At 46.6% G+C, this 27,181-nt stretch overlaps 1 protein-coding gene across 1 annotated transcript; it reads right to left on the bottom strand.

The window, feature by feature from the left end:
* Positions 1-709: 709 nt before the first annotated feature.
* On the bottom strand, positions 710-26,080 carry ugt8 (UDP glycosyltransferase 8). Its single transcript, XM_013133280.4, has 6 exons — positions 25,847-26,080; positions 16,316-17,147; positions 9,538-9,680; positions 4,320-4,396; positions 2,530-2,749; positions 710-1,390 (listed from the first exon to the last, which is right to left on the bottom strand). The coding sequence occupies exons 2-6, from the start codon at positions 17,144-17,146 to the stop codon at positions 1,009-1,011; spliced, it is 1,653 nt and encodes a 550-aa protein (XP_012988734.1). The 5' UTR covers position 17,147; positions 25,847-26,080; the 3' UTR covers positions 710-1,008.
* Positions 26,081-27,181: the final 1,101 nt, after the last annotated feature.

The following is a 27,181-nucleotide window of genomic DNA, read 5'->3' as shown; positions in this document are numbered from 1 at the left end:
ATTAGAATAGTGTAGCATGGATGTGCTTTATCCCTAGGTTCTGGAGGGGCCGCCAGGCTTTCTCCTCCAAGTCATTATTCCTTTTCTGTTGATGGTGTTGTCAAGGTTTTTTCAGTCAGATCCTCTTTTCTTCAGCCCTCCTTTACAGAAAAATAACGTGGACAGGAGAGAAAGTGGGAGAGAGGAGGGAGAGAGAGAGGAGGGAGGGGAGAGGAGGGAGAGAGAGAGAGAGGAGGGAGAGAGGAGGGAGAGAGAGAGGGAGAGAGAGAGAGGAGGGAGGGGAGAGGAGGGAGAGAGGAGAGAGAGAGAGAGGAGGGAGAGAGAGAGGGAGAGAGAGAGAGGAGGGAGAGAGAGAGAGGGAGGGGAGAGGAGGGAGAGAGAGAGGAGGGAGAGAGGGGAGAGGAGGGAGAGAGGAGAGAGAGAGAGAGGAGGGAGAGAGAGGGAGAGAGAGAGAGGGAGGGGAGAGGAGGGAGAGAGGAGAGAGAGAGAGAGGAGGGAGAGAGGAGAGAGAGAGAGGAGGGAGAGAGAGAGGAGGGAGAGAGAGAGGAGAGAGAGAGACAGAGAGAGAGAGAGGGAGAGGGAGAGAGAGAGGGAGAGAGAGAGGGAGAGAGAGGAGGGAGAGAGAGAGGAGGGAGAGAGAGGAGAGACAGGAGAGGAGGGAGAGAGAGAGGGAGAGAGAGAGGAGGGAGAGAGAGAGAAGGAGAGAGAGAGAGAGAGAGAGAGAGAGGGAGAGAGAGAGAGAGGGAGAGAGAGACGAGGGAGAGAGAGAGAGAGAAAGGCCAGACTTAAGAAGTCCCCATGGGTTTGTTCTTAGTTCTGTTCTGTCTTTTCAACTCTGTTGTGGTTGTTTTTAAGTTGTAACCTGTACACACACACACACACACACACCCATACACACACAAATGCACAGACATCTCAACCCATTCTTTCTGAAGTATATCAGAGGCCTGACCTCTAACCCTGACCTCTAACCCTGACATCTAACCCCAATCTCTAAATCCTGACTCTCTACTTCAACTTCTTGTCATTCTTCATGGCTGCTCCATTTCGTTTGTGCTTCCCATTAGCAACCACCCCGTTGCTATGGCAATGTCCGTTGGCCTTTTCGTCAGTATTCTCATCAACCTCCTGCCTCTGACCCACGATACTTGACCTCAGCAGCCCTGTGATCCAGTAGCACAGGTAGCCTATCAGGGCCAGTCCCGCCCCCACAACCAGCACCACATCCAATAGGAAGTACTGGTAGGTGGGCACAGTGTAGACAGAGGATCGTAAGTGGCTGGCACCATGGTGACGCAGGATGTAACTAATCCAATAGACAGCTCTCGTTACCGGATGCCCTGGTTGGTCCTTATGAATAGAGGAAAGCACCAGGGCACGTTGACGATACCTGCAACACAGTTAGGGAAGGAGAGGGTTAAATTAATTACTAGCAGGGCTACATTCATTAACATGTAATCGACTAGTGGTGCAGTTCCCCACAGAGACACCAGATGGCACTAATGACCACTAACAGACATGTCACCTACAACACTAACATGTAATCAACCAGTCTGTTAGTTTTTTACTTGCTCAGTGAAAGTGAATGCTTTGACAAAAGCATCAAAACCTTAACATTTGTAACGAGGCCTTGAGCAAAGGCACCAAATGTACAAACTTTATTTGCAATTCTGCAACACACTTTGCAAAACACTACACACTGTTTCTGACATTAGACACTTCGTTCAAGAATTGAATCTCTTGCAATCATTGGGAAGACGCTTCTATTTAAAATGCAAAACATCCCTGAAATTGGCAAAACCTACAGACATGAAGACACAGATACAGTAATTGAACACCAACTAGTCTGAGCCTAAACACTACAAATAAACCCCAGGGATGACATTTTCCCTGTTGTCTAGCCAGGGATGACATTGCCTGTGATGTGGATGAGGCGGCCAGACCCTAACAGAAGACAGGATCCATGAATCATCCACCTAATCCTTTACAATACAAGTTCTTGTTTACCATTGCACTGTAATTTTACTGTTTTTTTGTTGTAAAAACCTGCAATGACAAACAAATAAGCTGTATATATTTTTTTGAAGTCTTTCTATACGCTGTTAACTGAAATGTGAGTAGATGTACTGGAACAATCTTTCAAAGAAGGCTGTATGAAAAAAATTTAAATGTAAAGAAAGTATTAAAGACAATAGTGTTTTGTATAAAGTACATCAAGTTTCATCTTGACATAGAAGTGAGACGTTTATCTCCAAGTGTTCTGTCTTATTTGGCTTGTGTGAACCAATAAACCAAATTATGCAACAAGTATGTAAACAATCGGCAAAAACTATCATCAAGGCCTTGAACAGGAGATCCGGTTGAGCCTGACCTTTAACCTTACTTCTAACCCCAATCATCTTCTCATTCTTCATTGGCGCTCCATTTTCGTTTGTGCTTCCCATTAGCAACCATGAGAGATCTGGGAGAGGTTTGGCAACCACTGGCATGTAACCAATTCCATCCTGGTTGTGTGTGTGTGCAGCCTACCTGCTGTGGTTGATTACTGTGTGCAGTGCCTGGTGCAGTGAATCCTCTGTCATGCTCTTCCAGTGCAGCAGGACACCCATTCCCTTGGCCTCCACCCGAGTCATGGTGTCATAGTGATCCCCAAACAGAGGGATCCCCACCACTGGAACCCCGTGGTACATGGCTTCATAGATACTGTTCAGACCTCCGTGGGACAGGAAGGCCACCGTGTGGGCATGGCCTGAACAACAGGAGAAACAGGAGGAGGGAGAGAAGAAAGGGAGGACAAGGAGGGAGAGAGGAGAGGGAGGACAAGGAGGGTGAAAGGAGAGGGAGGAGGAAGAGGGTGAAAGGAGAGGAATAGAGGAGAGAGAGAGGAGAGGGAGAGAAGAGAGGGAGGAGGGAGAGGGGAGACAGAGGACAAGGAGGGAGAGAGGAGAGGGAGGACAAGGAGGGAGAGAGGAGGGAAAGAGGAGAGGGAGGAGGAAGGATAGAGGAGAGAGAGAGGAGAGGGAGGACAATGAGGGAGAGAGGAGAGGGAGGACAAGGAGGGAGAGAGGAGATGGGGTGAGGAGGGGGAGGAGGAGGGACAGAGGAGAGAGAGAGGAGAGGGAGGAGGGAGAGGGAGAGAGGAGAGGGAGAAGAGAGAGGGAGAGAGGAGAGGGAGGAGGAAGAAGGAAAGGTTAGTTTTGAAGGGCAGTGTAAGGTGGTGTGTTGGACTGTGTGTGTGTGTGTGTGTGTGTGTGTGTGTGTGTGTGTAGGTGTGTTGTGTTGAAAGCGATGCAGGCAATGTTGACATTCCTAACAAGTCTGATGTGCTTTAGTGGGCGTGTCCAGTTAGGGCTAGGGCGTGCACTACTATGACCCATAGCCTTAACTGCTTCCCTGTTTAAACTAGTGCACTACTATGACCCATAGCCTTAACTGCTTCCCTGTTTAAACTAGTGCACTACTATGACCCATAGCCTTAACTGCTTCCCTGTTTAAACTAGTGCTCTACTATGACCCCTAGCCCTAAGTGTTTCCCTGTTTAAACTAGTGCACTACTATAACCCCTAGCCCTAAGTGTTTCCCTGTTTAAACTAGTGCACTACTATGACCCATAGCCTTAACTGCTTCCCTGTTTAAACTAGTGCTCTACTATGACCCCTAGCCCTAAGTGTTTCCCTGTTTAAACTAGTGCACTACTATGACCCATAGCCTTAACTGCTTCCCTGTTTAAACTAGTGCACTACTATAACCCCTAGCCCTAAGTGTTTCCCTGTTTAAACTAGTGCACTACTATGACCCATAGCCTTAACTGCTTCCCTGTTTAAACTAGTGCACTACTATAACCCCTAGCCCTAAGTGTTTCCCTGTTTAAACTAGTGCACTACTATAACCCTTAGCCCTAAGTGTTTCCCTGTTTAAACTAGTGCACTACTATAACCCCTAGCCCTAAGTGTTTCCCTGTTTAAACTAGTGCACTACTATGACCCATAGCCTTAACTGTCTCCCTCCTCATCCAAAACACCTCTATTTACAGTCTCTCTCTCCATCCCTCTTCTGTCCTTTTCTCCCTCTCTTCTATCCTCCTCAGAGGGAGGGAGTTTGGGACGGGGTGTTTGTGTGTGAGGGTGTCTCTACTTCCACAGCCTCAAGGCAGAGTAGGACTGACTGGTTTTTCTAGTTGTGTAAGTAGTAGAGAACACATTCTTTTCCCTTCCCCTCATATGAAACAGATGACAAGCTACTAGACAAGTACATTTCTTATGCTGATGTGAGGGTTATTACTTTGCTGTGGGGGTATATTTAGGGGGGTAGGTTCTTACCCAAGAGGTCATTCTGGGGCATCCAATTTACCAGCTTGGTGTTGTTGCCAAGGTTACTGGGCGGAACCCCTGAGAACCTAAAGACAGACAGATGGATAGACGGTATAACACAGAACAGACTGTAGAACCCCTAGAATCTAGTACCCAGGACAGGCTGATCCTAAATCTGTAACAACAGGAAACTGATCCTAGATCTGTACCTAGAGGAACCTGATCTTAGATCTGTAACTATAGAAAACTGACCCCAGATAGATTTAGAAGCTCAGCCTAGAGGGAGTAGGTATGCAAACTAGCATCTTGGTGCCAAGGCAACACCTCTCCCTGAACGTCAGCACAACAAAAGATGTGTTGTTGACTTCAGGAAGACGAGGAAGAGACATGTTGCAGTGGTGATATCTATATCAACCGTCAATATTGTCAACAGGGACTATTCTCTGCAGTCAACCTGTCAGTCCGAGTCCTGGTCCTCCTAACATTATGGATACATTATTACATCAGCCTGTCAGTCCGGGTCCTGGTCCTCCTAACATTAAGGATACATTATTACATCAGCCTGTCAGTCCGGGTCCTGGTCCTCCTAACATTATGGATACATTATTACATCAGCCTGTCAGTCCGGGTCCTGGTCCTCCTAACATTATGGATACATTATTACATCAGCCTGTCAGTCCGGGTCCTGGTCCTCCTAACATTAAGGATACATTATTACATCAGCCTGTCAGTCCGGGTCCTGGTCCTCCTAACATTATGGATACATTATTACATCAGCCTGTCAGTCCGGGTCCTGGTCCTCCTAACATTATGGATACATTATTACATCAGCCTGTCAGTCCGGGTCCTGGTCCTCCTAACATTAAGGATACATTATTACATCAGCCTGTCAGTCCGGGTCCTGGTCCTGGTCCTCCTAACATTATGGATACATTATTACATCAGCCTGTCAGTCCGGGTCCTGGTCCTCCTAACATTATGGATACATTATTACATCAGCCTGTCAGTCCGGGTCCTGGTCCTCCTAACATTATGGATACATTATTACATCAGCCTGTCAGTCCGGGTCCTGGTCCTCCTAACATTAAGGATACATTATTACATCAGCCTGTCAGTCCGGGTCCTGGTCCTCCTAACATTATGGATACATTATTACATCAGCCTGTCAGTCCGGGCCCTGGTCCTCCTAACATTATGGATACATTATTACATCAGCCTGTCAGTCCGGGTCCTGGTCCTCCTAACATTATGGATACATTATTACATCAGCCTGTCAGTCCGGGTCCTGGTCCTCCTAACATTATGGATACATTATTACATCAGCCTGTCAGTCCGGGTCCTGGTCCTCCTAACATTATGGATACATTATTACATCAGCCTGTCAGTCCGGGTCCTGGTCCTCCTAACATTATGGATACATTATTACATCAGCCTGTCAGTCCGGGTCCTGGTCCTCCTAACATTATGGATACATTATTACATCAGCCTGTCAGTCCGGGTCCTGGGTCCTCCCTCCCTCCCTCCCTCCCTCCCTCTTACACATCCTTCTCCCATGCTGCATAATTATCTCTTCCCTCTTTAAAAACACCATGATGACACACACACAAACACACACTCCTTCCTCAGCAGGTGTTATAACCACTAGAGGTTACCTCTGTTACATTCTGCAGATGAAATCCCAATAATAGAGGTGTGTTTGTAACTGGATCTGAGAGGCAGGTCTAATACGGGAATAGCTCCACCTTGAGAGGGTTTGGCAGGTCTAACTAATGTGGGAATAGCTCCAGATTAAGGGGGTTTGGCAGGTCTAATTCATGTGGGAATAGCTCCAGATTAAGAGGGTTTGGCAGGTCTAATTCATGTGGGAATAGCTCCAGATTAAGAGGGTTTGGCAGGTCTAATTCATGTGGGAATAGCTCCAGATTAAGAGGGCTTGGCACGTCTAATTCATGTGGGAATAGCTCCAGATTAAGAGGCTTTGGCAGGTCTAATTCATGTGGAAACACCTCCACTTTGAGAGGGTTTGTCAGTTCTTAGTCATGTGGGAATTGCTCAACCTTGATTGAGTTCGGCAGGTTTAATATTGGAATACCTCCACCTTGATTGAGTTTGGCAGGTTTAATATGGGAATACCTCCACCTTGATTGAGTTTGGCAGGTTTAATATGGGAATACCTCCACCTTGATTGAGTTTGGCAGGTTTAATATGGGAATACCTCCACCTTGATTGAGTTTGGCAGGTTTAATATGGGAATACCTCCACCTTGCCCTCTGAACCAATATGATTCACCTTAATATTGACACAATTCGTATCCTCTCACATCTCCAAAAGTGGCTACTAGGATGTAGGCCGTAGGGTGTAAGATGTAGAGTTTAGAGTGTAGGGTGCTTGGCTTAGGGATTGATTTAGTATTGGGTCTTTGTACCATGTTCATTGAAATTGTTTTGAATTTGTTCAACATAACTTTGAATATGATAGAAAGAATAAAAATAAATAAAGAATAATAAAGAAAGGCACTATCATTTTCCCAGTGGTAATTCTTTGTAAATTCACAAGGCTACCGTAGATTCTCACACTCCATTGAAATATGGCAGTTGTCAACAGCCTCCCTCATTTAATGCTCATGTTATGTGTATAAACACCAATGGGAAGATGGCAATAGTCAAGAGCAGGAAGGAGATTCTATCGACCCGTTCATGCACATTGTTGACAGTCATTTTAATGCAGTAAACTGGGCAGGACTTCCAAAGTCATTGACTGTCTTTGGACCAGGTGTCAGGACTCAGCCAAAGCTGATTGTCTTTGGACCAGGTGTCGGGACTCAGCACCAGCTGACTGTCTTTGGACCAGGTGTCAGGACTCAGCCCCATCTGACTGTCTTTGGACCAGGTGTCGGGACTCAGCCCCAGCTGACTGTCTTTGGACCAGGTGTCGGGACTCAGCCCCAGCTGACAGTCTTTGGACCAGGTGTCGGGACTCAGCCCCAGCTGACTGTCTTTGGACCAGGTGTCAGGACTCAGCCCCACCTGACTGTCTTTGGACCAGGTGTCAGGACTCAGCCCCAGCTGACAGTCTTTGGACCAGGTGTCAGGACTCAGCCCCAGCTGACAGTCTTTGGACCAGGTGTCGGGACTCAGCCCCACCTGACTGTCTTTGGACCAGGTGTCAGGACTCAGCCCCAGCTGACAGTCTTTGGACCAGGTGTCAGGACTCAGCCCCAGCTGACAGTCTTTGAACCAGGTGTCGGGACTCAGCCCCACCTGACTGTCTTTGGACCAGGTGTCAGGACTCAGCCCCAGCTGACAGTCTTCGGACCAGGTGTCGGGACTCAGCCCCAGCTGACTGTCTTTGGACCAGGTGTCAGGACTCAGCCCCAGCTGACTGTCTTTGGACCAGGTGTCAGGACTCAGCCCCAGCTGACTGTCATTGGACCAGGTGTCCGGCCCAATTTAACCCCAGCCTATATCTCATATCTCAGTATGAGTATCAATATCAAGGGGTATACTCCTTCCCTCTCCCTTTCTGTCCTTCCTTCTTTCCTTCCTTCCTTCTCCCTCCCTCCACCTCATTCCGTCTCTCCTTCCCTCTCTTTCTGAAAGCTGTGAAGCTTAGTGTCTTTAGTTTATGGGTCAGTGAGTCGGTCTCCCCAGCATCATTCTGGGTAAATAATTTCACTAAATTAGTTACAATGAACCATAATGACCCTCTGACTTTCTCCTCTCTCTTTCACGCACACACACGCACAAATACACACACACACACACACACACACACACACCCGCACAAATACACACACACACACACACACCCGCACAAATACACACACACACACACACACAAATACTCACACACACACACACTCACACACACGCACAAATACACACACACACACACACGCACAAATACTCACACACACGCACAAATACTCACACACACACACCCACACACACTCACACACACACTCACACACACACTCACACACACACACGCACAAATACTCACACACACACACACACACGCACAAATACTCACACACACACACACACACACACGCACAAATACTCACACACACACGCACAAATACTCACACACATACACACTCACACACACGCACAAATACACACACACACACACACACACACACACACATACACGCACACACACTCACACACACACACACACACACACTCACACACACACACAAATACTCACACACACACACACACACACACGCACAAATACTCACACACACACACACACGCACAAACACACACACACACACACGCACAAATACTCACACACACACACTCACACACTAACTGTAATTTTGTCCCTGAACCTGTAACACTCAAGCCCAATTTATTTATTTTTTATGGGGAAAGGAAAAATGTCCTCATTAGTGACCTATTTGGGATTTAACCCTGGTTTGGGGACATTTCTGTCCCTGTTCATATAGTTAAGTCAAAACACAGACGCCTGTTATGAGCTTTAATAACAGTTTTAAAAGTGAGGACTTTAGACTGTGTGTTTGTGTCTGTGTGTACGCACATTTGTGTGTTTGTGTCTGTGTGTACGCATGTGTGTGTGTTTGTGTCTGTGTGTACGCATGTGTGTGTGTGTGTGTAGGCTAAATCAACAGGGTGTTAATCAGATTCTCTCACTCTGACAGGAGGTCAGGAGAAGTCAGGTACAAGGTTAGGAGAAGGCGGGTAGGAGGTCAGGAGAAGGGGGGTAGGAGGTCAGGAGAAGGCGGGCAGGAGGTCAGGAGAAGGCGGGTAGGAGGTCAGGAAAAGGCAGGCAGGAGGTCAGGAGAAGGCGGGCAGGAGGTCAGGAGAAGGCGGGGGCAGGAGGTCAGGAGAAGGCGGGCAGGAGGTCAGGAAAAGGCAGGCATGAGGTCAGGAGAAGGCGGGCAGGAGGTCAGGAGAAGGCGGGCAGGAGGTCAGGAGAAGGCGGGTAGGAGGTCAGGAAAAGGCAGGCAGGAGGTCAGGAGAAGGCGGCCAGGAGGTCAGGTAGGAGGACATTGGTTTCCTAAGATCCCAGACAATGTAATGCAGCCCACAGAGGAGTGTCATTTGACCTCTCCCATCTATGGCAGCCATGTTGTGTCCGAGCCCTCCCATCTATGGCAGCCATGTTGTGTCCGAGCCCTCCCAGTTGCAAAACAATTGAGCGTGAAAGTAGCAGCCATTTTGTGCCTGTTAAAGTGAATGAGCGAAACGGACAGTACCTCCAGACCACGCGTTGGGGCAGTCTGCCCAGGGCTCCGGCAAGCTTGTGAGCGATGTCATCTGATAGGTATTTGACCCCAGCGCCAAACGACACCACAACGAAACCATGCTCCGACGTGTCACTCACCCACGACTCAAACTCCTGCAGACAGACAAGCAGTAAGGCAGGCAGACAGACAGACAGAGAGGCAGACAGACAGAAAGGCAGGCAGACAGACAGAGAGGCAGGCAGAGAGGCAGATAGAGAGGCCAACAGACAGACAGAGAGACAGACAGACAGAGAGGCAGGCAGAGAGACAGAGAAGCAGGCAGAGAGACAGAGAGGCAGAAAGACAGACAGAGAGGCAGACAGACGGACAGAGAGGCAGGCAGAGAGGCAGACAGAGAGACAGAGAGGCAGACAGAGAGACAGAGAGGCAGACAGAGAGACAGAGAGGCAGGCAGAGAGACAGACCGAGAGGCAGACAGACAGACAGAGAGGCAGACAGACGGACATAGAAAGAGAGGCAGAGAGACAGAGAGGCAGACAGACAGACAGAGAGGCAGACAGAGAGGCAGGCAGACAGACAGACAGAGAGGCAGGCAGACAAACAGAGAGGCAGACAGAAACTTAAAAGCTATTCATCTGTTGTAGACACACCAACACCAAAAACAGGAAGATGTAGAACCTAGTGACTACTTCATCAAAGAATACTGTATGCATGACAAACACATCCTTCCACAACTTCTATAATGGTTCTCATTACAAAAATAATGCATTTAAAATCATAGAACAACACTGGGATTGAAAGGCACCAGCACACTACAACAGTTTTGAACATTCGACCAGTGACAGTAAGTAATAATGTCATCGTCTGTAGATTATTTATAAAATAATATTGTTGATATTATTTTGGTATTTATGTTTCACAATTCGTAGAATTTTTTCGTGCTGCCACCATTCACTCCCAGTCAAATAGACGACACGGAAACTGGTTCCTGTGGAATAACGTTGCAATTCATTATGGGATATTAGAATCCATCCCTGCAGGCCCGCCCTCTCCTTACCTGTCTCTCTCTCCACTCTGTCTTTCCCTCTCTCTCCTTACCTGTCTCTTTCTCCACTCTGTCTTTCCCGCCCTCTCCTTACCTGTCTCTCTCTCCACTCTGTCTTTCCCTCTCTCTCCTTACCTGTCTCTTTCTCCACTCTGTCTTTCCCTCCCTCTCCTTACCTGTCTCTCTCTCCACTCTGTCTTTCCCTCTCTCTCCTTACCTGTCTCTCTCTCCACTCTGTCTTTCCCTCCCTCTCCTTACCTGTCTCTTTCTCCACTCTGTCTTTCCCTCCCTCTCCTTACCTGTCTCTCTCTCCACTCTGTCTTTCCCTCCCTCTCGTCATCCTTCCCCCAGGTACAATATCTCAGCCTCTCCTAACAATAGAATACGAGTTACCATTCATTCCTATTCATCTCCTGGAAAGGAGAAAAGGCAAACTCCTATTGTATTGTTACACCCGCAGGTTTCTGTTACCTGAATCACAACCCCTCTTCTGACCTTTATTCTGAAAAACAGGTTATGCTGTACTTCTGCTAACAATTTTTCTCAATCTCTTTGTGGCCAAGAAGCACGTTATTCCATGAAGGGCTTCTTTGCGTGTGACCTTTGTATCAGGTAGGGCCTGGTGGAGGAAGTAGTGCAGTTTGGGATCAGTTCTCATCTGCAGACACAGGTATTGTCAGGACGACCAACAGAAAACCGTCTCCAATCTGGACGGGACAATAGAGCACCAGACTGACAGCAAAGCAGGCTGCTCAGATGACTGCTACTCTCTCTGTAGCCACAGAAGTACGTAATGAGGTTAGCTACATGTAGCACCGTCTGAGGTAACGAGGTCAGCTACATGTAGCACCGTCTGAGGTAACGAGCTTAGCTACATGTAGCACCGTATGAGGTAACGAGGTTAGCTACATGTAGCACCCTCTGAAGTACGAGCTTAGCTACATGTAGCACCGTCTGAGGTAACGAGGTTAGCTACATGTAGCACCCTCTGAGGTACGAGCTTAGCTACATGTAGCACCGTCTGAGGTAACGAGGTTAGCTACATGTAGCACCGTCTGAGGTAACGAGCTTAGCTACATGTAGCACCGTCTGAGGTAACGAGGTTAGCTACATGTAGCACCGTCTGACGTAATGAGGTTAGCTACATGTAGCACCGTCTGAGGTAACAAGGTTAGCTATATGTAGGTCAACTATGTTTGCATGATGGCTAACTTAGTTTGTTACGTTTCCAATAAGCAAACCTTGGTTGGCATGATGGCCAACTAAGCTTCCTTATACTCAGTTACGAACGCTTTTTAGCTTTTACCATGTTTTCTCCAATTAGCCAGCAGCTTGGTTTCTGCGCTGTTCTGTGTGGGTTTATAAAACACTGTATGTTACACTGAAGCTCACTGTTCCAGCACAAAATTCCTCCCTGAACAAACCACTCTTCTCTGAAAAGGCCTTATATGAGTCTAACTAGGAGAAAAGAGGGAGAGGATAGAGGAGAGGAGGAGAAAAAGGGTGAGATGGAGGAGACAGATCAGAGGAGGAGAAAAAGAGAGAGGTGGAGGACAGAGAGGAGAGGAGAAAAGGGGAGATATGGAGGAGAGGAGGAGAATAAGGGAAAATGGAGGTGAGAGGAGAGGAGGATATGCTATTGTGTGTGTGTGTGTGGTGGCTGACACTAGATTATCAGCCTGGGACACTGATCCTAGTGTTTTTGTTGGTAGAACCCCTTGTCTCTAAAACACAAGAATTGTGTGTGTGTGTGTGTGTGTCTTTACAGCTCAGTGAGGGAAAGAGAGACACAGAGAGGGAGAGTTAGTTAACAATGGTCCTCTTCTCCATGGTGACCTTTGAACCCCATCACCAGCACAATGCCTTCTTATTGGCTACAGCAGCATTCCACCACCCTCTGCTCTGGATGCCGGTGGCCCGCGCTCCCTCGTCTCCGTCTGTCCCCCCCTCCAACCCCTCGTCACCACTCAGCTACCCCACCCGGCTTGTGTGGCAAGGCCAAGACCCACCCCATAGATAAAAAGGAGCTTTGTAGTGCCCCAAGGAAAGACCGAGGGAGGGAGAGAGATGGAGGGAGGGAGAGAGACCGAGAGAGGGAGGTACGGAAAGGAAAGGGGAGAAAGAGCAGGGAGGAGAGGTAAAGAAAGAGATGGGGAAGAGATGGAAAGAAAGAGGAGGGAGAGACGGAACAGGGGAGACAAGATGAGATGGAAGAGGAGAGGGAGAGAGGAGGAAACGAGGGTGGGAGAGGGAGGTTGAGAGGAAGGAGAGGGAGTGAGAAGAAAGGAGAGGGAAAAAGACAAACGGAAGAAAGGGGAGTGAGGGGTGGTTGAGTGGAAGATGGAGGAAGGTGAGGCAGTAGAAGGTTGAGAGGAGGAGATGGAGGAAGGTGAGGCAGTAGGAGGTTGAGAGGAGGAGATGGAGGAGAGGTGAAGCAGTAGGAGGTTGAAAGGAGGAGATGGAGGAAGGTGAGGCAGTAGGAGGTTGAGAGGAGATGGAGGAAGGTGAGGCAGTAGGAGGTTGAGAGGAGGAGATGGAGGAAGGTGAGGCAGTAGGAGGTTGAGAGGAGGAGATGGAGGAAGGTGAGGCAGTAGGAGGTTGAGAGGAGGAGATGGAGGAAGGTGAGGCAGTAGGAGGTTGAGAGGAGGAGATGGAGGAGAGGTGAGGCAGTAGGAGGTTGAAAGGAGGAGATGGAGGAAGGTGAGGCAGTAGGAGGTTGAGAGGAGGAGATGGAGGAAGGTGAGGCAGTAGGAGGTTGAGAGGAGGAGATGGAGGAGAGGTGAGGCAGTAGGAGGTTGAAAGGAGGAGATGGAGGAAGGTGAGGCAGTAGGAGGTTGAGAGGAGATGGAGGAAGGTGAGGCAGTAGGAGGTTGAGAGGAGGAGATGGAGGAAGGTGAGGCAGTAGGAGGTTGAGAGGAGGTGGAGGAAGGTGAGGCAGTAGGAGGTTGAGAGGAGATGGAGGAAGGTGAGGCAGTAGGAGGTTGAGAGGAGGAGATGGAGGAAGGTGAGTCAGTAGGAGGTTGAGAGGAGATGGAGGAAGGTGAGGCAGTAGGAGGTTGAGAGGAGATGGAGGAAGGTGAGGCAGTAGGCGGTTGAGAGGAGGAGATGGAGGAAGGTGAGGCAGTAGGAGGTTGAGAGGAGGAGATGGAGGAAGGTGAGGCAGTAGGAGGTTGAGAGGAGGAGAAGGAGGAAGGTGAGGCAGTAGGAGGTTGAGAGGAGGAGATGGAGGAAGGTGAGGCAGTAGGAGGTTGAGAGGAGATGGAGGAAGGTGAGGCAGTAGGAGGTTGAGAGGAGATGGAGGAAGGTGAGGCAGTAGGAGGTTGAGAGGAGGAGATGGAGGAAGGTGAGGCAGTAGGAGGTTGAGAGGAGGAGATGGAGGAAGGTGAGGCAGAAGGAGGTTGAGAGGAGGAGATGGAGGAAGGTGAGGCAGTAGGAGGTTAAGAGGAGGAGATGGAGAAAGGTGAGGCAGTAGGAGGTTGAGAGGAGGAGATGGAGGAAGGTGAGGCAGTAGGAGGTTGAGAGGAGGAGATGGAGGAAGGTGAGGCAGTAGGAGGTTGAGAGGAGATGGAGGAAGGTGAGGCAGTAGGAGGTTGAGAGGAGGAGATGGAGGAGAGGTGAGGCAGTAGGAGGTTGAAAGGAGGAGATGGAGGAAGGTGAGGCAGTAGGAGGTTGAGAGGAGGAGATGGAGGAAGGTGAGGCAGTAGGAGGTTGAGAGGAGGAGATGGAGGAGAGGTGAGGCAGTAGGAGGTTGAGAGGAGATGGAGGAAGGTGAGGCAGTAGGAGGTTGAGAGGAGATGGAGGAAGGTGAGGCAGTAGGAGGTTGAGAGGAGGACATGGAGGAAGGTGAGGCAGTAGGAGGTTGAGAGGAGGTGGAGGAAGGTGAGGCAGTAGGAGGTTGAGAGGAGATGGAGGAAGGTGAGGCAGTAGGAGGTTGAGAGGAGGAGATGGAGGAAGGTGAGTCAGTAGGAGGTTGAGAGGAGATGGAGGAAGGTGAGGCAGTAGGAGGTTGAGAGGAGATGGAGGAAGGTGAGGCAGTAGGAGGTTGAGAGGAGGAGATGGAGGAAGGTGAGGCAGTAGGAGGTTGAGAGGAGGAGATGGAGGAAGGTGAGGCAGTAGGAGGTTGAGAGGAGATGGAGGAAGGTGAGGCAGTAGGAGGTTGAGAGGAGATGGAGGAAGGTGAGGCAGTAGGAGGTTGAGAGGAGAGCTACATTTACATCCAAATCCTCACCTTGGTTGATTTTTACCGTGTGTTTTTCTGAGCTCATCGACTGGTCAAACACCAACTGGAAACACATCAAAGCTGATCTGGTTTGCTACATTGCAGAACGATTTCTACTGAACAGCAAGTTTCCTCAAAACCTTCTTATATCTTTGCACTGGCTTCCAGTCAGTTACAGAATAGATTTCAAAGTGGTGCTTTTAGTTTATAAATCTCTGAATGGTTTAGGACCCGAATACATTTCTGATATGTTTGCAGAATATAAACCGAGCAGGGCTCTTAGATCCATGAACACAGGTCAGCTAGTAGAGCCCAGAGTCCAAACTAAACATGGAGAAGCTGCGTTTAGCACAACTCGAATAAACTGCCATTATCTTAGATGTGCCCCAATTTTTAAATCCAGGTTAAAAACACTTCTCTTCTCACGTGCCTATGACTGAGCACTTAAATTTAACCACACTGTTTAGCCTTATAGCTTCGTAAGTTTTTATCCCATTTATAATCTTTGTATGTTTTCTTATTGTATTATTTATTATTATGATGTTTTCATTTGTTTTGATGTTTTCATTTGAGTATATGTTTTATGTTATTGTACTTTCATATATTTTTCTTTGTAAAGCACATTGAATTGCTTCGATGTATGAATTGTGCTATATAAATAAACTTGCTTGCTTATAGGCTTTTACGGTGAGTTGTTTAGGTACATTTGTGACCCAATTACCCAATTAGTGCTGTGAAAGGTCAGTGGCCACGCCCCTGTTCCCACCCCAGTAGATCAACACACCTATGCTGACGGTCAGGCTGGGTGCCCATAGCAGCAGTTGCCAACTCCAGACCTCAGGGGCCCGACTGATGTCACATTTCACCACCAAGAGGATACAGGCTGATGATGATGAGATCTCTACTCATCTCCATGGCATATATACATGGATGTGTTGTCTTTCTGTGTGTAGCTGACACACCTGATTTAAACTAAATGCTTTCTAAACTGAACAATGATTATTTGACTTAGGGATTGGTGTTTATCCACCACAAACACAAAGATGTTTGTAAATCTAGCAGATATATGGGTGGCCAAAGCGGGAATCAAACCCACAATGCTGGCATTACAAACAACCGGGCTCCACCAACGACACTGTCGTAAATGACATCACACACCCACAGAACATTCTGGTCTGGTTCTGCAGACACAGATTAAGCCTAATCTCCAGTGAGTTACTCCAGGACTCCAGGAATTAATCTGTGCCTGTGAAACCGACGCCCTTGCCCCCCTGCAGTCATTCAGACCCTGGGCTGAATAATTCAACAGCATGTGTCAAGTTGGACACCTGATAGCTACGTCCGAAATAATACCCTATTAACTTTATAGTTCTCTAGTCCTGCAGGGCTCTGCTCAAAAGTCCTGCCGTTATGTAGGTCTCAGGTGACTGGGGGACACGGAAGGTGTCAGAGATGATAGTCTGACAGGTGCAGGTGTGTGTGTGTGTGTGTGTGTGTGTGTGTGTGTGTGCGTGCATGCTAACCTGAGGCAGCGGTTTGGCAGGTTGGGTCAGAATCCCTCCCACGTAGACAACGTGGGGCAGGGTGGGGCGGGGGAACTCCAGCGCCAGATCGGTACACAGCATCCACAGCCGGCTGCCCTGAACCAGGTCCTGCATGGCCACTGGCGGAGTCACACCGTGACGCCTCATGATCCGGTCGTACTTGGGGAGCACCAGGTACTGGACCCCAAACCGGGACACCAGGTAGACGGCCGTGTTGGTGATCCTCTGAACCAGAGACATCCGGTCCGTGAGGAGAGAGTTGAACTCTGGGACGTAGGAGAGAGGGGCGGGCGCCCCCACTTCGGCGGGGTACCACAGCCCGGTACTGAACACGGCGTAGGGGACCCCAAGGATGTGGGCGATTACAAAACCACACATCTCGTTAGGGTCCACCAGTAACAGGTCAAAGTTTGCGTCCCTGAGTTGGTTCATGACCTCTGTGTTCCCAACGACAGCGTCGCAGTTTTGCGCGTAGTGATCCAGAATGTCGAACAGCTCCAGCGCCGTGAGACGCCCCGAGAAGATGTTGCTGACCTTGGATTGGAGGAAGCTGTCAGCCGTGGACGAGTTGAAGATGCCGGGGTAGCGCTGGAAGGTGTAGTGGGAGGACGAGGGGACCTCCCGGCCCTGTGACACCAGGAAGGTGGTGTCATGCCCCTGGACATGGAGCTCTCTGGCCAGCGTCTTGAAGATGTACAGGTGTGACTCGAACATGATGGGCGGGACTACGATGATCTTGGCGGACCAGCATGCACTGGGGTACAGAGAAAGGAAGAGGAGGAAGGGGAGGAGAGAGGGAGGAGGGTGCATGCTGGGAGAGGGGGGAGACAGAGGGGGAGATAGAGGAGAGAGAGAGAGAGGGTGGTAACAATGACATGAGACACACCCACACACACACACACACACACACTAACACACACACACACCCTAACCCACACACACACACTAACCCACACACACACACTAACCCACACACACACACACTAACCCCCCCCCCCCACACACACACACACACTAACCCTTGCCAGTTCCTGGATGCAATTTAGCTTGTAAATGTTTCCTGTATGTCTCCGATAAATGTCTGCTGTATATGTTCCTTCTAAATGTCTGCTGTATATGTTCCTTCTAAATGTCTGCTGTATATGTTCCTTCTAAATGTCTGCTGTATATGTTCCTTGAAAATGTCTGTTTTAAACATCTACTGTAAATCTGTGCAGTACATTTAAAACAATGTTACATATAAAGTATTCCTTTAACTTTTCTTAAGCTGAAATTAAAGATCTCAGAAAAAGAGCTTGGGTTAATCGCTCTTTTTCTCCCTTACTTTCATCATTTATCCATTTATCTTTTTCTTTCTCACTTAGTCTCCCTCTCCATCCCTCCATCTCCATCCCTCCATCTCCATCTCTCTCCCTCTCCATCCATCTCCATCCATCCCTCTCCATCCATCTCCATCCCTCCATCTCCATCTCTCTCCCTCTCCATCCATCTCCATCAATCCCTCTCCATCCATCTCCATCCCTCCATCTCTCTCCCTCTCCATCTCCATCCATCTCTCTCCATCCATCTCTCTCCATCCCTCCATCTCCATCTCTCTCTGCAATACAATCACCAATGACAACTACGTGGGTTGAATCGGCGTCATTCAAACCTCTGCTGAGCACGCACATACACACACACACATACAAACACACACACAAACGCACACCCACACGCACATACAAACACACACACAAACAAACGCACACACACACAAACACACACACAAACAAATGCACACACACAGACTGACAATGGGTCCTTATGAATGTGAACTCGGGGCTTAATATCCTATTCTCCTGTATTGTTGAATCTGAATGGTGGAAACAACTTCAGAGGCTTGCATGTGAAAGATTCTACACTGCCTACAAATACAATGGGCCTCTGATTAATGGGTGGTTAAGAAGTGTGTGTGTGTGTGTGTGTGTGTCTGTTTGGAATGTATCTTCAGACTCTTATGTCTGTATTTGATGTCAGTTCATCGTCTGGAGAACTTCCAGGGGAGGTGAAGGTGAACATCTAGAACTAAGTGAAGAAATGAAATGGGTAGGATTACCAGGATGGGACAGCTGTGGTTAAGATGATGTTAAGGTGAAGGACAGCTGTGGTTAAGATGATGTTAAGGTGAAGGACAGCTGTGGTTAAGATGATGTTAAGGTGAAGGACAGCTGTGGTTAAGATGATGTTAAGGTGAAGGACAGCTGTGGTTAAGATGATGTTAAGGTGAAGGACAGCTGTGGTTAAGATGATGTTAAGGTGAAGGACAGCTGTGGTTAAGATGATGTTAAGGTGAAGGACAGCTGTGGTTAAGGTGATGTTAAGGTGAAGGACAGCTGTGGTTAAGGTGATGTTAAGGTGAAGGACAGCTGTGGTTAAGGTGATGTTAAGGTGAAGGACAGCTGTGGTTAAGGTGATGTTAAGGTGAAGGACAGCTGTGGTTAAGGTGATGTTAAGGTGAAGGACAGCTGTGGTTAAGGTGATGTTAAGGTGAAGGACTCAGGTTAGGCTTAACACCTGATATTAATCTGGAATGGTTACGTGAAGGGTTAGAATTAATGTTGATTATTAGGGTTAATGTTAGCTACACGTTTTGAATAGGGTTATGCTTAGGGTCAAGTTTATGAATGGTTTAAAGTTTGGTAAATGTTTAGGGAGCTGTGTGTGACACTGTGGTTTAGAGAGGTGTGTGTGTGCGTCTGTGTGTGACTAAACGCTCTAAGTATACAATAGGTTACTGATGTGTTTGAGTGGTTAGAAGGAATGTTGAGGGTGTATCTGTGTGTGTAATAGATTACTATTTAGTTTGCCACTGTTGAGCACTTTGGTGTGTGTCTTACTTCTGTGTATGTGTATGATCTATGTCTAGCCTTGTTAAGCCTTTAACAAACTTAACTGTACAAGTGGACTGTGGAAATAAAGGTGACTTCACTATTAAACTTAAAGAATTCTGAGGTCAAAGTTCGCCCTTTCCCATGGTGAGAGTCAAAACAATCCAGGATGTATTTTGGCCCCTATCTCACTCCACGCAGACACGCATACAAAAACACGATCTTGTGACCTTTCAATTACTGGTTTGATGGTTCACTGTTTGGCTACCAGTTTATACCAGTTAGCATTTAGCAGTTACTTCCTTCCAACATACAAAGGATCATTTCAAACGTTGGGGTTGAGAAAAACATCAGAGAGAATGGAGCTCAGCAGAGTGACTGTTGGGTGACGCCAGCATCGGCTCCTGGGTACCTCAGTTGGTGGACAAAGACACATCCAACACCAGGTTTGTGGGTTTGATTCCCAGAGTGGACCAGTACATAAAAGGTGTTCACACTGCTCCTTAGCCTAGGGCCTCCAAGCCCCATGACCACGATTCAATTAGCGACTTATCAAATGACTTTGACAACAAGTAACATGTTAGTAAAAGCTGCCTTGGTAAACTAAATGAGCGATACTAGATTAAGAACACTTATTGACCCCCCCGCCCTTCACAGACAACCCTTATTGGACCCCCCCCCCCGCCCTTCACAGACAACCCTTATTGGACCCCCCCCCCGCCCTTCACAGACAACCCTTATTGGACCCCCCCCCCCCGCCCTTCACAGACAACGCTTATTGACCCCCCCCCCCATCTTTCAAAGACAACCCTTATTGACCCCCCCCGCCCTTCACAGACAACCCTTATTGACCCCCCCGCCCTTCACAGACAACCCTTATTGACCCCCCCGCCCTTCACAGACAACCCTTATTGACCCCCCGCATCCTTCAAACACAGCCCTTAATGCATGCAACTGCCAAGCATTGAACAAATGGACATTTTATTGCAACATGCACACAAATGTGGGAGAAACTGTGCAAATGCATTGTTCCAAAAAATGAGGGGAACACTGAAATCACACATCGGTTGTCAACAAAATGACGTAACAATGGTCAGTGGAAACCAAAATCACCAACCGATTGAGGGCTGGATTCAAACTCATAGCGAGAATCAAAGTAAACAATTGAACTCACAGGCTGTGAACTTGTGCGAATTTCATCACGGCAACTCTGTGACTCAGCAGTGGGTATGGCCCCCATGTGCCTGTATGCACTCCCAACAACGCCTTGAGAGTATAGCATGACTTGTATTTTCAGAGGTGTTGCTTGTATTTGTGGGAGATATATACAGTATCTCACAAAAGTGTGTACACCCCTCACATTTTTGCTAATATTTGATTATATCTTTTCATGTGACAACACTGAAGAAATGACAATTTGCTACAATGTAAAGTACTGAGTGTACAGCTTGTATAACAGTGCAAATTTGCTGTCCCCTCAAAATAACTCAACACACAGCCATCAATGTCCAAAACATTGGCATCAAAAGTGAGTACACCCCTAAGTGAAAATGTCCAAATTGGGCCCAATTAGCCATTTTCCCTCCACGGTGTCATGTGACTCGTTAGTGTTACAAGGTCTCAGGTGTGAATGGGGAGCAGGTGTGTTCAATTTGGTGTTAACGCTCTCACACTCCCTCATACTGGTCACTGAAAATTCAACATGGCACCTCATGGCAAAGAACTCTCTGAGGATCTGAAAAAAAGAATTGTTGCTCTACATAAAGGTGGCCTAGGCTATAAGAAGATTACCATGCCCCTGAAACTGAGCTGCAGCACGGTGGCCAAGACCATAGAGCGGTTTAACAGGACAGGTTCCACTCAGAATAGGCCTCGCCATGGTCGACCAAAGAAGTTGAGTGCACATGCTCAGCGTCATATCCAGAGGTTGTCTTTGGGAAATAGATGTATGAGTGCTGCCAGCATTGCTGCAGAGGTTGAAGGGGTGGTGGGTCAGCCTGTTAGTGCTCAGAACATATGCCGCAAATTGGTCTGCAGGGCTGTCGTCCCAGAAGGAAGCCTCTTCTAAAGATGATGCACAAGAAAGAATGGTGGTGGGAGTGTCATGGTCTGTGGCTGCATGAGTGCTGCCGGCACTGGGGAGCTACAGTTAATAGAGGGAACCATGAATGTCAACATGTACTGTGACATATTGAAGCAGAGCATAATCCCCTCCCATCGGAGACTGGGCCACAGGGCAGTGTTCCAACATGATAACGACCCCAAACACACCTCCAAGATGACCACTGCCTTGCTGAAGAAGCTGAGGGTAAAGGTGATGGCCAAGCATGTCTCCAGACCTAAACCCCATTGAGTATCTGTGGAGCATCCTCAAATAGAAGGTGGAGGAGCGCAAGGTCTCTAACATCCACCAGCTCTGTGATGTCGTCATGGTGGAGTGGATGAGGACTCCAGTGGCAACCTGTGAAGCTCTGGTGAACTCCATGCCCAAGAGGGTTAAGGCAGTGCCTGGAAATAATGGTGGCTACAGAAAATATTGACACTTCGGGCCAAATCTGGACATTTTCACTTAGGGGTGTACTCACTTTTGTTGCCAGCGGTTTAGACATTAATGTCTGTATGTTGAGTTATTTTGAGGGGACAGCAAATTTACACTGTTATACAAGCTGTATACTCAATACTTTACATTGTAGCAAAGAGTCATATCTTCAGTGTTGTCACATGAAAAGATATAATCAAATATTTGCAAAAATGTGAGGGGTGTACTTTGTGAGATTCTGTATATTTATGCTCCATGTACCGTTTACACTGTGTGAAGACAAGTGCGCTGCATTTGCTAAGAAAATCTGTTCCTATTATTGGCTGTAATATCAATATTGATTTTAGCAAAGACCCCGTCCCTGGGTTACACCTAAGGGACCCACAGTCCTCGCCAGGCCCAATATCCACTAACACCTGAGGACTTTAAGGGAATAACACCTGTGTTTAAAGCATTAGACTTTGTTATCTGCTATCTGTGACTACTTGTTTTGTCTGTTGTCTGTGTTTTTTTCTGTTTGTTTTTAATCATTGTACCTAAATGTGTGCCTCACTGCTGCTCTACCTGCATTTCAGTTGCACATTCACCTTTGTACATTCAATTAGTCTCTTTGCACATTTAGCGTTGCCACTGTACTGCATTATCACAGTTGTTACATGCAAATGTCTTCACCAGGGACCACCAGGGACCACCAGGGACCACCAGGGACCTACAGTATCTCTGCATCTTGGGTTGCACATGCTACCTTACTCCATCAATTTGCCTCGATTGCACATCTAAAATTGAAATTTCTACCCGCACAACTATTTATACCACTTGTAACATACATTATACTTCATACTCAGATTACATTATACTTAATACTCAGATTACATTACACTTAATACTCAGATTACATTATACTTAATACTTGTACATTTTCTCCCCTCCTCTTTTTGCCTTAATTGCACATTTAGTGTTACCATTTGTACTGCATTTGCCTTCACTGCACATCTATACATTCCACTTGTAATTATAGATATAGTTATGACTTGTAAATCTTATGCCCTCTTCTATTTGCCCTTCTACTAACTGTATTTCGCTTTACAGTACTTGTACTGTTCAGTGACAAAGTTGAATCTAATCTAAACTCTATGTATAAACACGTAAACGCCTGGCCCAGCTGTAAAAGACAATTTAGTCTCAGTCTGTTTTCCTTGTTGACATAAAGGTATAATAATAATGTCTTAATCTACTACCAGACCGTGAGATAATGTCTAAATCTACTACCAGACTGTGTGATAATGTCTTAATCTACTAACAGACCATGTCATAATGTCTTAATCTACTAACAGACCGTGTCATAATGTCCTAATCTACTACCAGACCATGTCATAATGTCTTAATCTACTAACAGACCATGTCATAATGTCTTAATTTACTAACAGACCATGTCATAATGTCTTAATCTACTAAAAGACCGTGTCATAATGTCTTAATCTACTACCAGACCATGTCATAATGTCTTAATCTACTAACAGACCGTGTCATAATGTCTTAATCTACTAACAGACCGTGTCATAATGTCTTAATCTACTAAAAGACTGTGTCATAATGTCTTAATCTACTACCAGACCATGTCATAATGTCTTAATCTACTACCAGACCATGTCATAATGTCTTAATCTACTAAAAGACCGTGTCATAATGTCTTAATCTACTAAAAGACAGTGTCATAATGTCTTAATCTACTACCAGACCATGTCATAATGTCTTAATCTACTACCAGACCATGTCATAATGTCTTAATCTACTACCAGACCGTGTCATAATGTCTTAATCTACTACCAGACCATGTCATAATGTCTTAATCTACTACCAGACCATGTCATAATCTCCATTTAGGACTGACATTCTAGTAGGACCAAGTCGATGCGGGACCATTGGATCCCTGACAGGAGGTCCCTTGCTCTGTCCAGGGTGACAACAGACCGCTGCACACTCACCTGTTCTTTAATAGAACTAGTCTGACAGGCTCCTGCCCTGTATACACACTTGTGCAAACAAATACACACATACAGACTCACACACAAACAGACACTCAATGTTGAAACAATAGAGTGCCAGGCCAGAGTGTTTCTGTTGTATTAATCAGAGTGGGGTTTAGACTAGTGACTTTGTTGCATTAATCAGAGTGGGGTATAGACTAGTGACTCTGTTGTATTAATCAGAGTGGGGTTTAGACTAGTGACTCTGTTGTATTAATCAGAGTGGGGTTTAGACTAGTGACTTTGTTGTATTAATCAGAGTGGGGTTTAGACTAGTGACTCTGTTGTATTAATCAGAGTGGGGTTTAGACTAGTGACTCTGTTGTATTAATCAGAGTGGGGTTTAGACTAGTGACTCTGTTGTATTAATCAGAGTGGGGTTTAGACTAGTGACTCTGTTGTATTAATCAGAGTGGGGTTTAGACTAGTGACTCTGTTGTATTTATCAGAGTGGGGTTTAGACTAGTGACTCTGTTGTATTAATCAGAGTGGGGTTTAGACTAGTGACTTTGTTGGAGTCCACCTGTGATAGATTCAATTGATTGGACATGGTTTGGAAAGGCACTCATCTGTCTATTTAAAGTACCACAGTTGACAATGCATGTCAGATCAAACTAATGCCTGGTTGAAGGAGTCTGTAGAGCTCAGAGACAGATCTGGGGAGGGGTGCCAAAACAATTCTGCAACATTGAATGTCACCACAAACACAGTGGCTTTCTTCTCTTAAATTGTAGAAGTTTGGAACCATCAAAAATCTTCCTAGAGCTGGCCGTCTGGCCAAACTGAGCTTTGCTAAGAAGGGTCTTGTTCATGGAGGTGATCAAAAACCTGATGGCAACTCTGACAGAGCTCCATAACTCGTCTCTGGAGATATGAAACACTTCCAGGACAAACTTCATTCCTGACAACCAGTGATAGAAAGTATTATAGAGAGACAAACAGAGACAGAAAGTATTATGGAGAGACAACCAGTGGCAGAAAGTATTATGGAGAGACAACCATTGAGAGAAAGTATTATGGAGAGACAACCAGTGGCAGAAAGTATTATGGAGAGACAACCATTGAGAGAAAGTATTATGGAGAGACAACCAGTGATAGAAAGTATTATGGAGAGACAACCAGTGGCAGAAAGTATTATGGAGAGACAACCAGTAACAGAAAGAATTATGGAGAGACAACCAGTGACAGAAAGTATTATGGAGAGACAACCAGAAACAAATTATTATAGAAAAATACAAATTGGAAGAAATACGTAACAGTCTAACAAAGCGTGCTTTTGTAAAAATACCAGGCGTTTTATTTTGTAACTTACATTTTTTGTTCGCTTTAACGTTCTTTCAAATAAAGACTTTAAATGTACTTCTGCAAAGTATTGTGTATTATATTTAGAATATTGGAAGATTGGAATATGGCAGTCGAAGTGAGATGGATGGCTGTCTCGATGGGGTCAGGGAGTTGGAGAAATACTGTGAGATTGTGAGAGAGACGCGCACAAGCAGACACTCACATACATACACACACACACACGCAGAAATGCGCTATTTGGCAGAAATCTATGGCTATGCACATCTTCAGTTTCAACGTTATGGAGACGACAGGTGACAGGATAATGTGTTCGTGCGTGTTGCAACTATTACGCACGCAACAGGTCGGCTACGGAAAAATACATAATGTGACCGACATCGACATATACCTGCCTTTGTTACAAGGTGTTATTTCTCTCTCTGCCTTCTCTCCTTCTCTGCACTGCCTGTCCCGGCACCCCCTCTCTCTCCAACATTGTTCAACTTCCACTTTTTACGCTTCCTCTATATTAAACACTACATCTTTAGTATTCGGTGGAAAAAACCGGGATAGGCATATGCTCCGTTTAAAAGGCATAATTCCAGACCATATGTAACAGGTCAAAGAATTACAAATTTTTGCAACCATTCATTTTTTATTTTATTTTGTGAGTTTATTTCACCAAAATATTGTATTGTTCAGCATGTCTTCAGTGCACCGGAACACAACGCAGTAGTCGGCAACGAGCAGACCGCGCCGGCTACACATACACACAATCAATGTGTCAGCATACCTTAATTCCTTCGCACTGTGCCGGTAGAAAGAGTGAGAGCAGGTAGCATCGACAAATTGTGGCTACTCCAGAGTCCACCTGAATGACAGGTAGATGAAAAAATAATTAATCCTCAAAAGTACCGAGTGTCAAAGACCGGTAGCCAAGTTCGCGTAAAAAACTTGAGTTCGGTAGGAATTGAGGATTGTTTTGTGGCTCAAGATGCGTCTAGTGACAAGGGTTCGAAGACAAGCACCTCCAGGCTAACCCTACTCTTTCCTGCGGGGGGGGGGGGTGAATGGGAGTGGCCGAGAGAGAGAGAGCAAAACTAGGAGAAGGAGAGAGATGGGGCTGTGGAAGTGCTGTGGGAGACGGGTATATACAGTAGGGTGTACCTTGCTGTTTCCTCACAGGTGCATTGTTGACAGGGTAAATACGGGAGGATGACATTGTGCTCGCGATGTTGACGCTCCAGATGTAACGTTTATTTGAACAGCTTCTAACGCTGTCAGCACGCAGTCACATCGAACTATAACATGCTATTACAATATTACCCCAATAGCACAATAACTGCCCACAACGCAAAGAATACGGAGGGCAGTTTCTGTTTTAATCCTAATAATGTTCAAACTTTTGTGAAACATCAGATAGACAATCACACGTTCAGCCCCCACAGTAAACCAAACCTTGATCTTAAAACACTTAAACTTAAAATCTCAAAATCCAAATCAGATCCCTAAATCTGATTACCTTAATTATCCTTGGCTCACATGACTTGTGTGAAAATTGAGTTAAACTCACACACACACACACACACACACACACACACTGATCGCACAGACCCACTCATCACAGAGTTTGATTATTTACAAACTCTATAATCAATATTCATGTTGATGGCATTGGTCTTTTATTGACAAGTAATTCCTGTTCTGCTGTTCCAGACTGATACTCACAGCTGCAGATTCCTGCTCGTGATGACAGCACACACACACACACACACGCACAGACACACATACACACACACACGCACACGGACACACATACACACGCACACACATACACACACACACAATTTGCTAAATAGTTTTTGAAAGGGGGGGGGGCAGGGCTGTGTTTTAATACAAATGGACATTTCTTTCTTCAACACAGGTCCGTTTGTCCCTCCCTCTCATTCTCTCACTCCCTCCCCCCCTCCCCCTCCTTCACCCCCATTCTCTCTCCCGCTCACCCATCCCCCCTTGACACTTATCTTTGATTGGCTACTTGCCTCAGCTGGCCACTCACTTAACCAATCATTTGCCGTCTTGTTCCTATGTGTGTGTGTGTGTTTACGTGAGTCTGTGTGTGTATGAA

This window comes from Esox lucius, chromosome 25 (genome assembly GCF_011004845.1).
Source record: "Esox lucius isolate fEsoLuc1 chromosome 25, fEsoLuc1.pri, whole genome shotgun sequence".
Lineage (NCBI taxonomy): Eukaryota > Metazoa > Chordata > Actinopteri > Esociformes > Esocidae > Esox > Esox lucius.
Note: the sequence above shows the minus strand (reverse complement) of the source record. Positions and strands in the feature narration are given on the sequence as shown.

Bases quoted from the DNA above. Each gene is read 5' to 3' on its own strand.
- ugt8 (XM_013133280.4), bottom strand. From the start codon at position 17,146: ATGCACCCTCCTCCCTCTCTCCTCCCCTTCCTCCTCTTCCTTTCTCTG. The intron at 9,681-16,315 runs GTTAGCATGCAC...GTCTGTCTGCAG, and splicing joins CTGCCAAACCGCTGCCTCAG to GAGTTTGAGTCGTGGGTGAG. The intron at 2,750-4,319 runs GTAAGAACCTAC...CCTGTTGTTCAG, and splicing joins GCCCCAGAATGACCTCTTGG to GCCATGCCCACACGGTGGCC.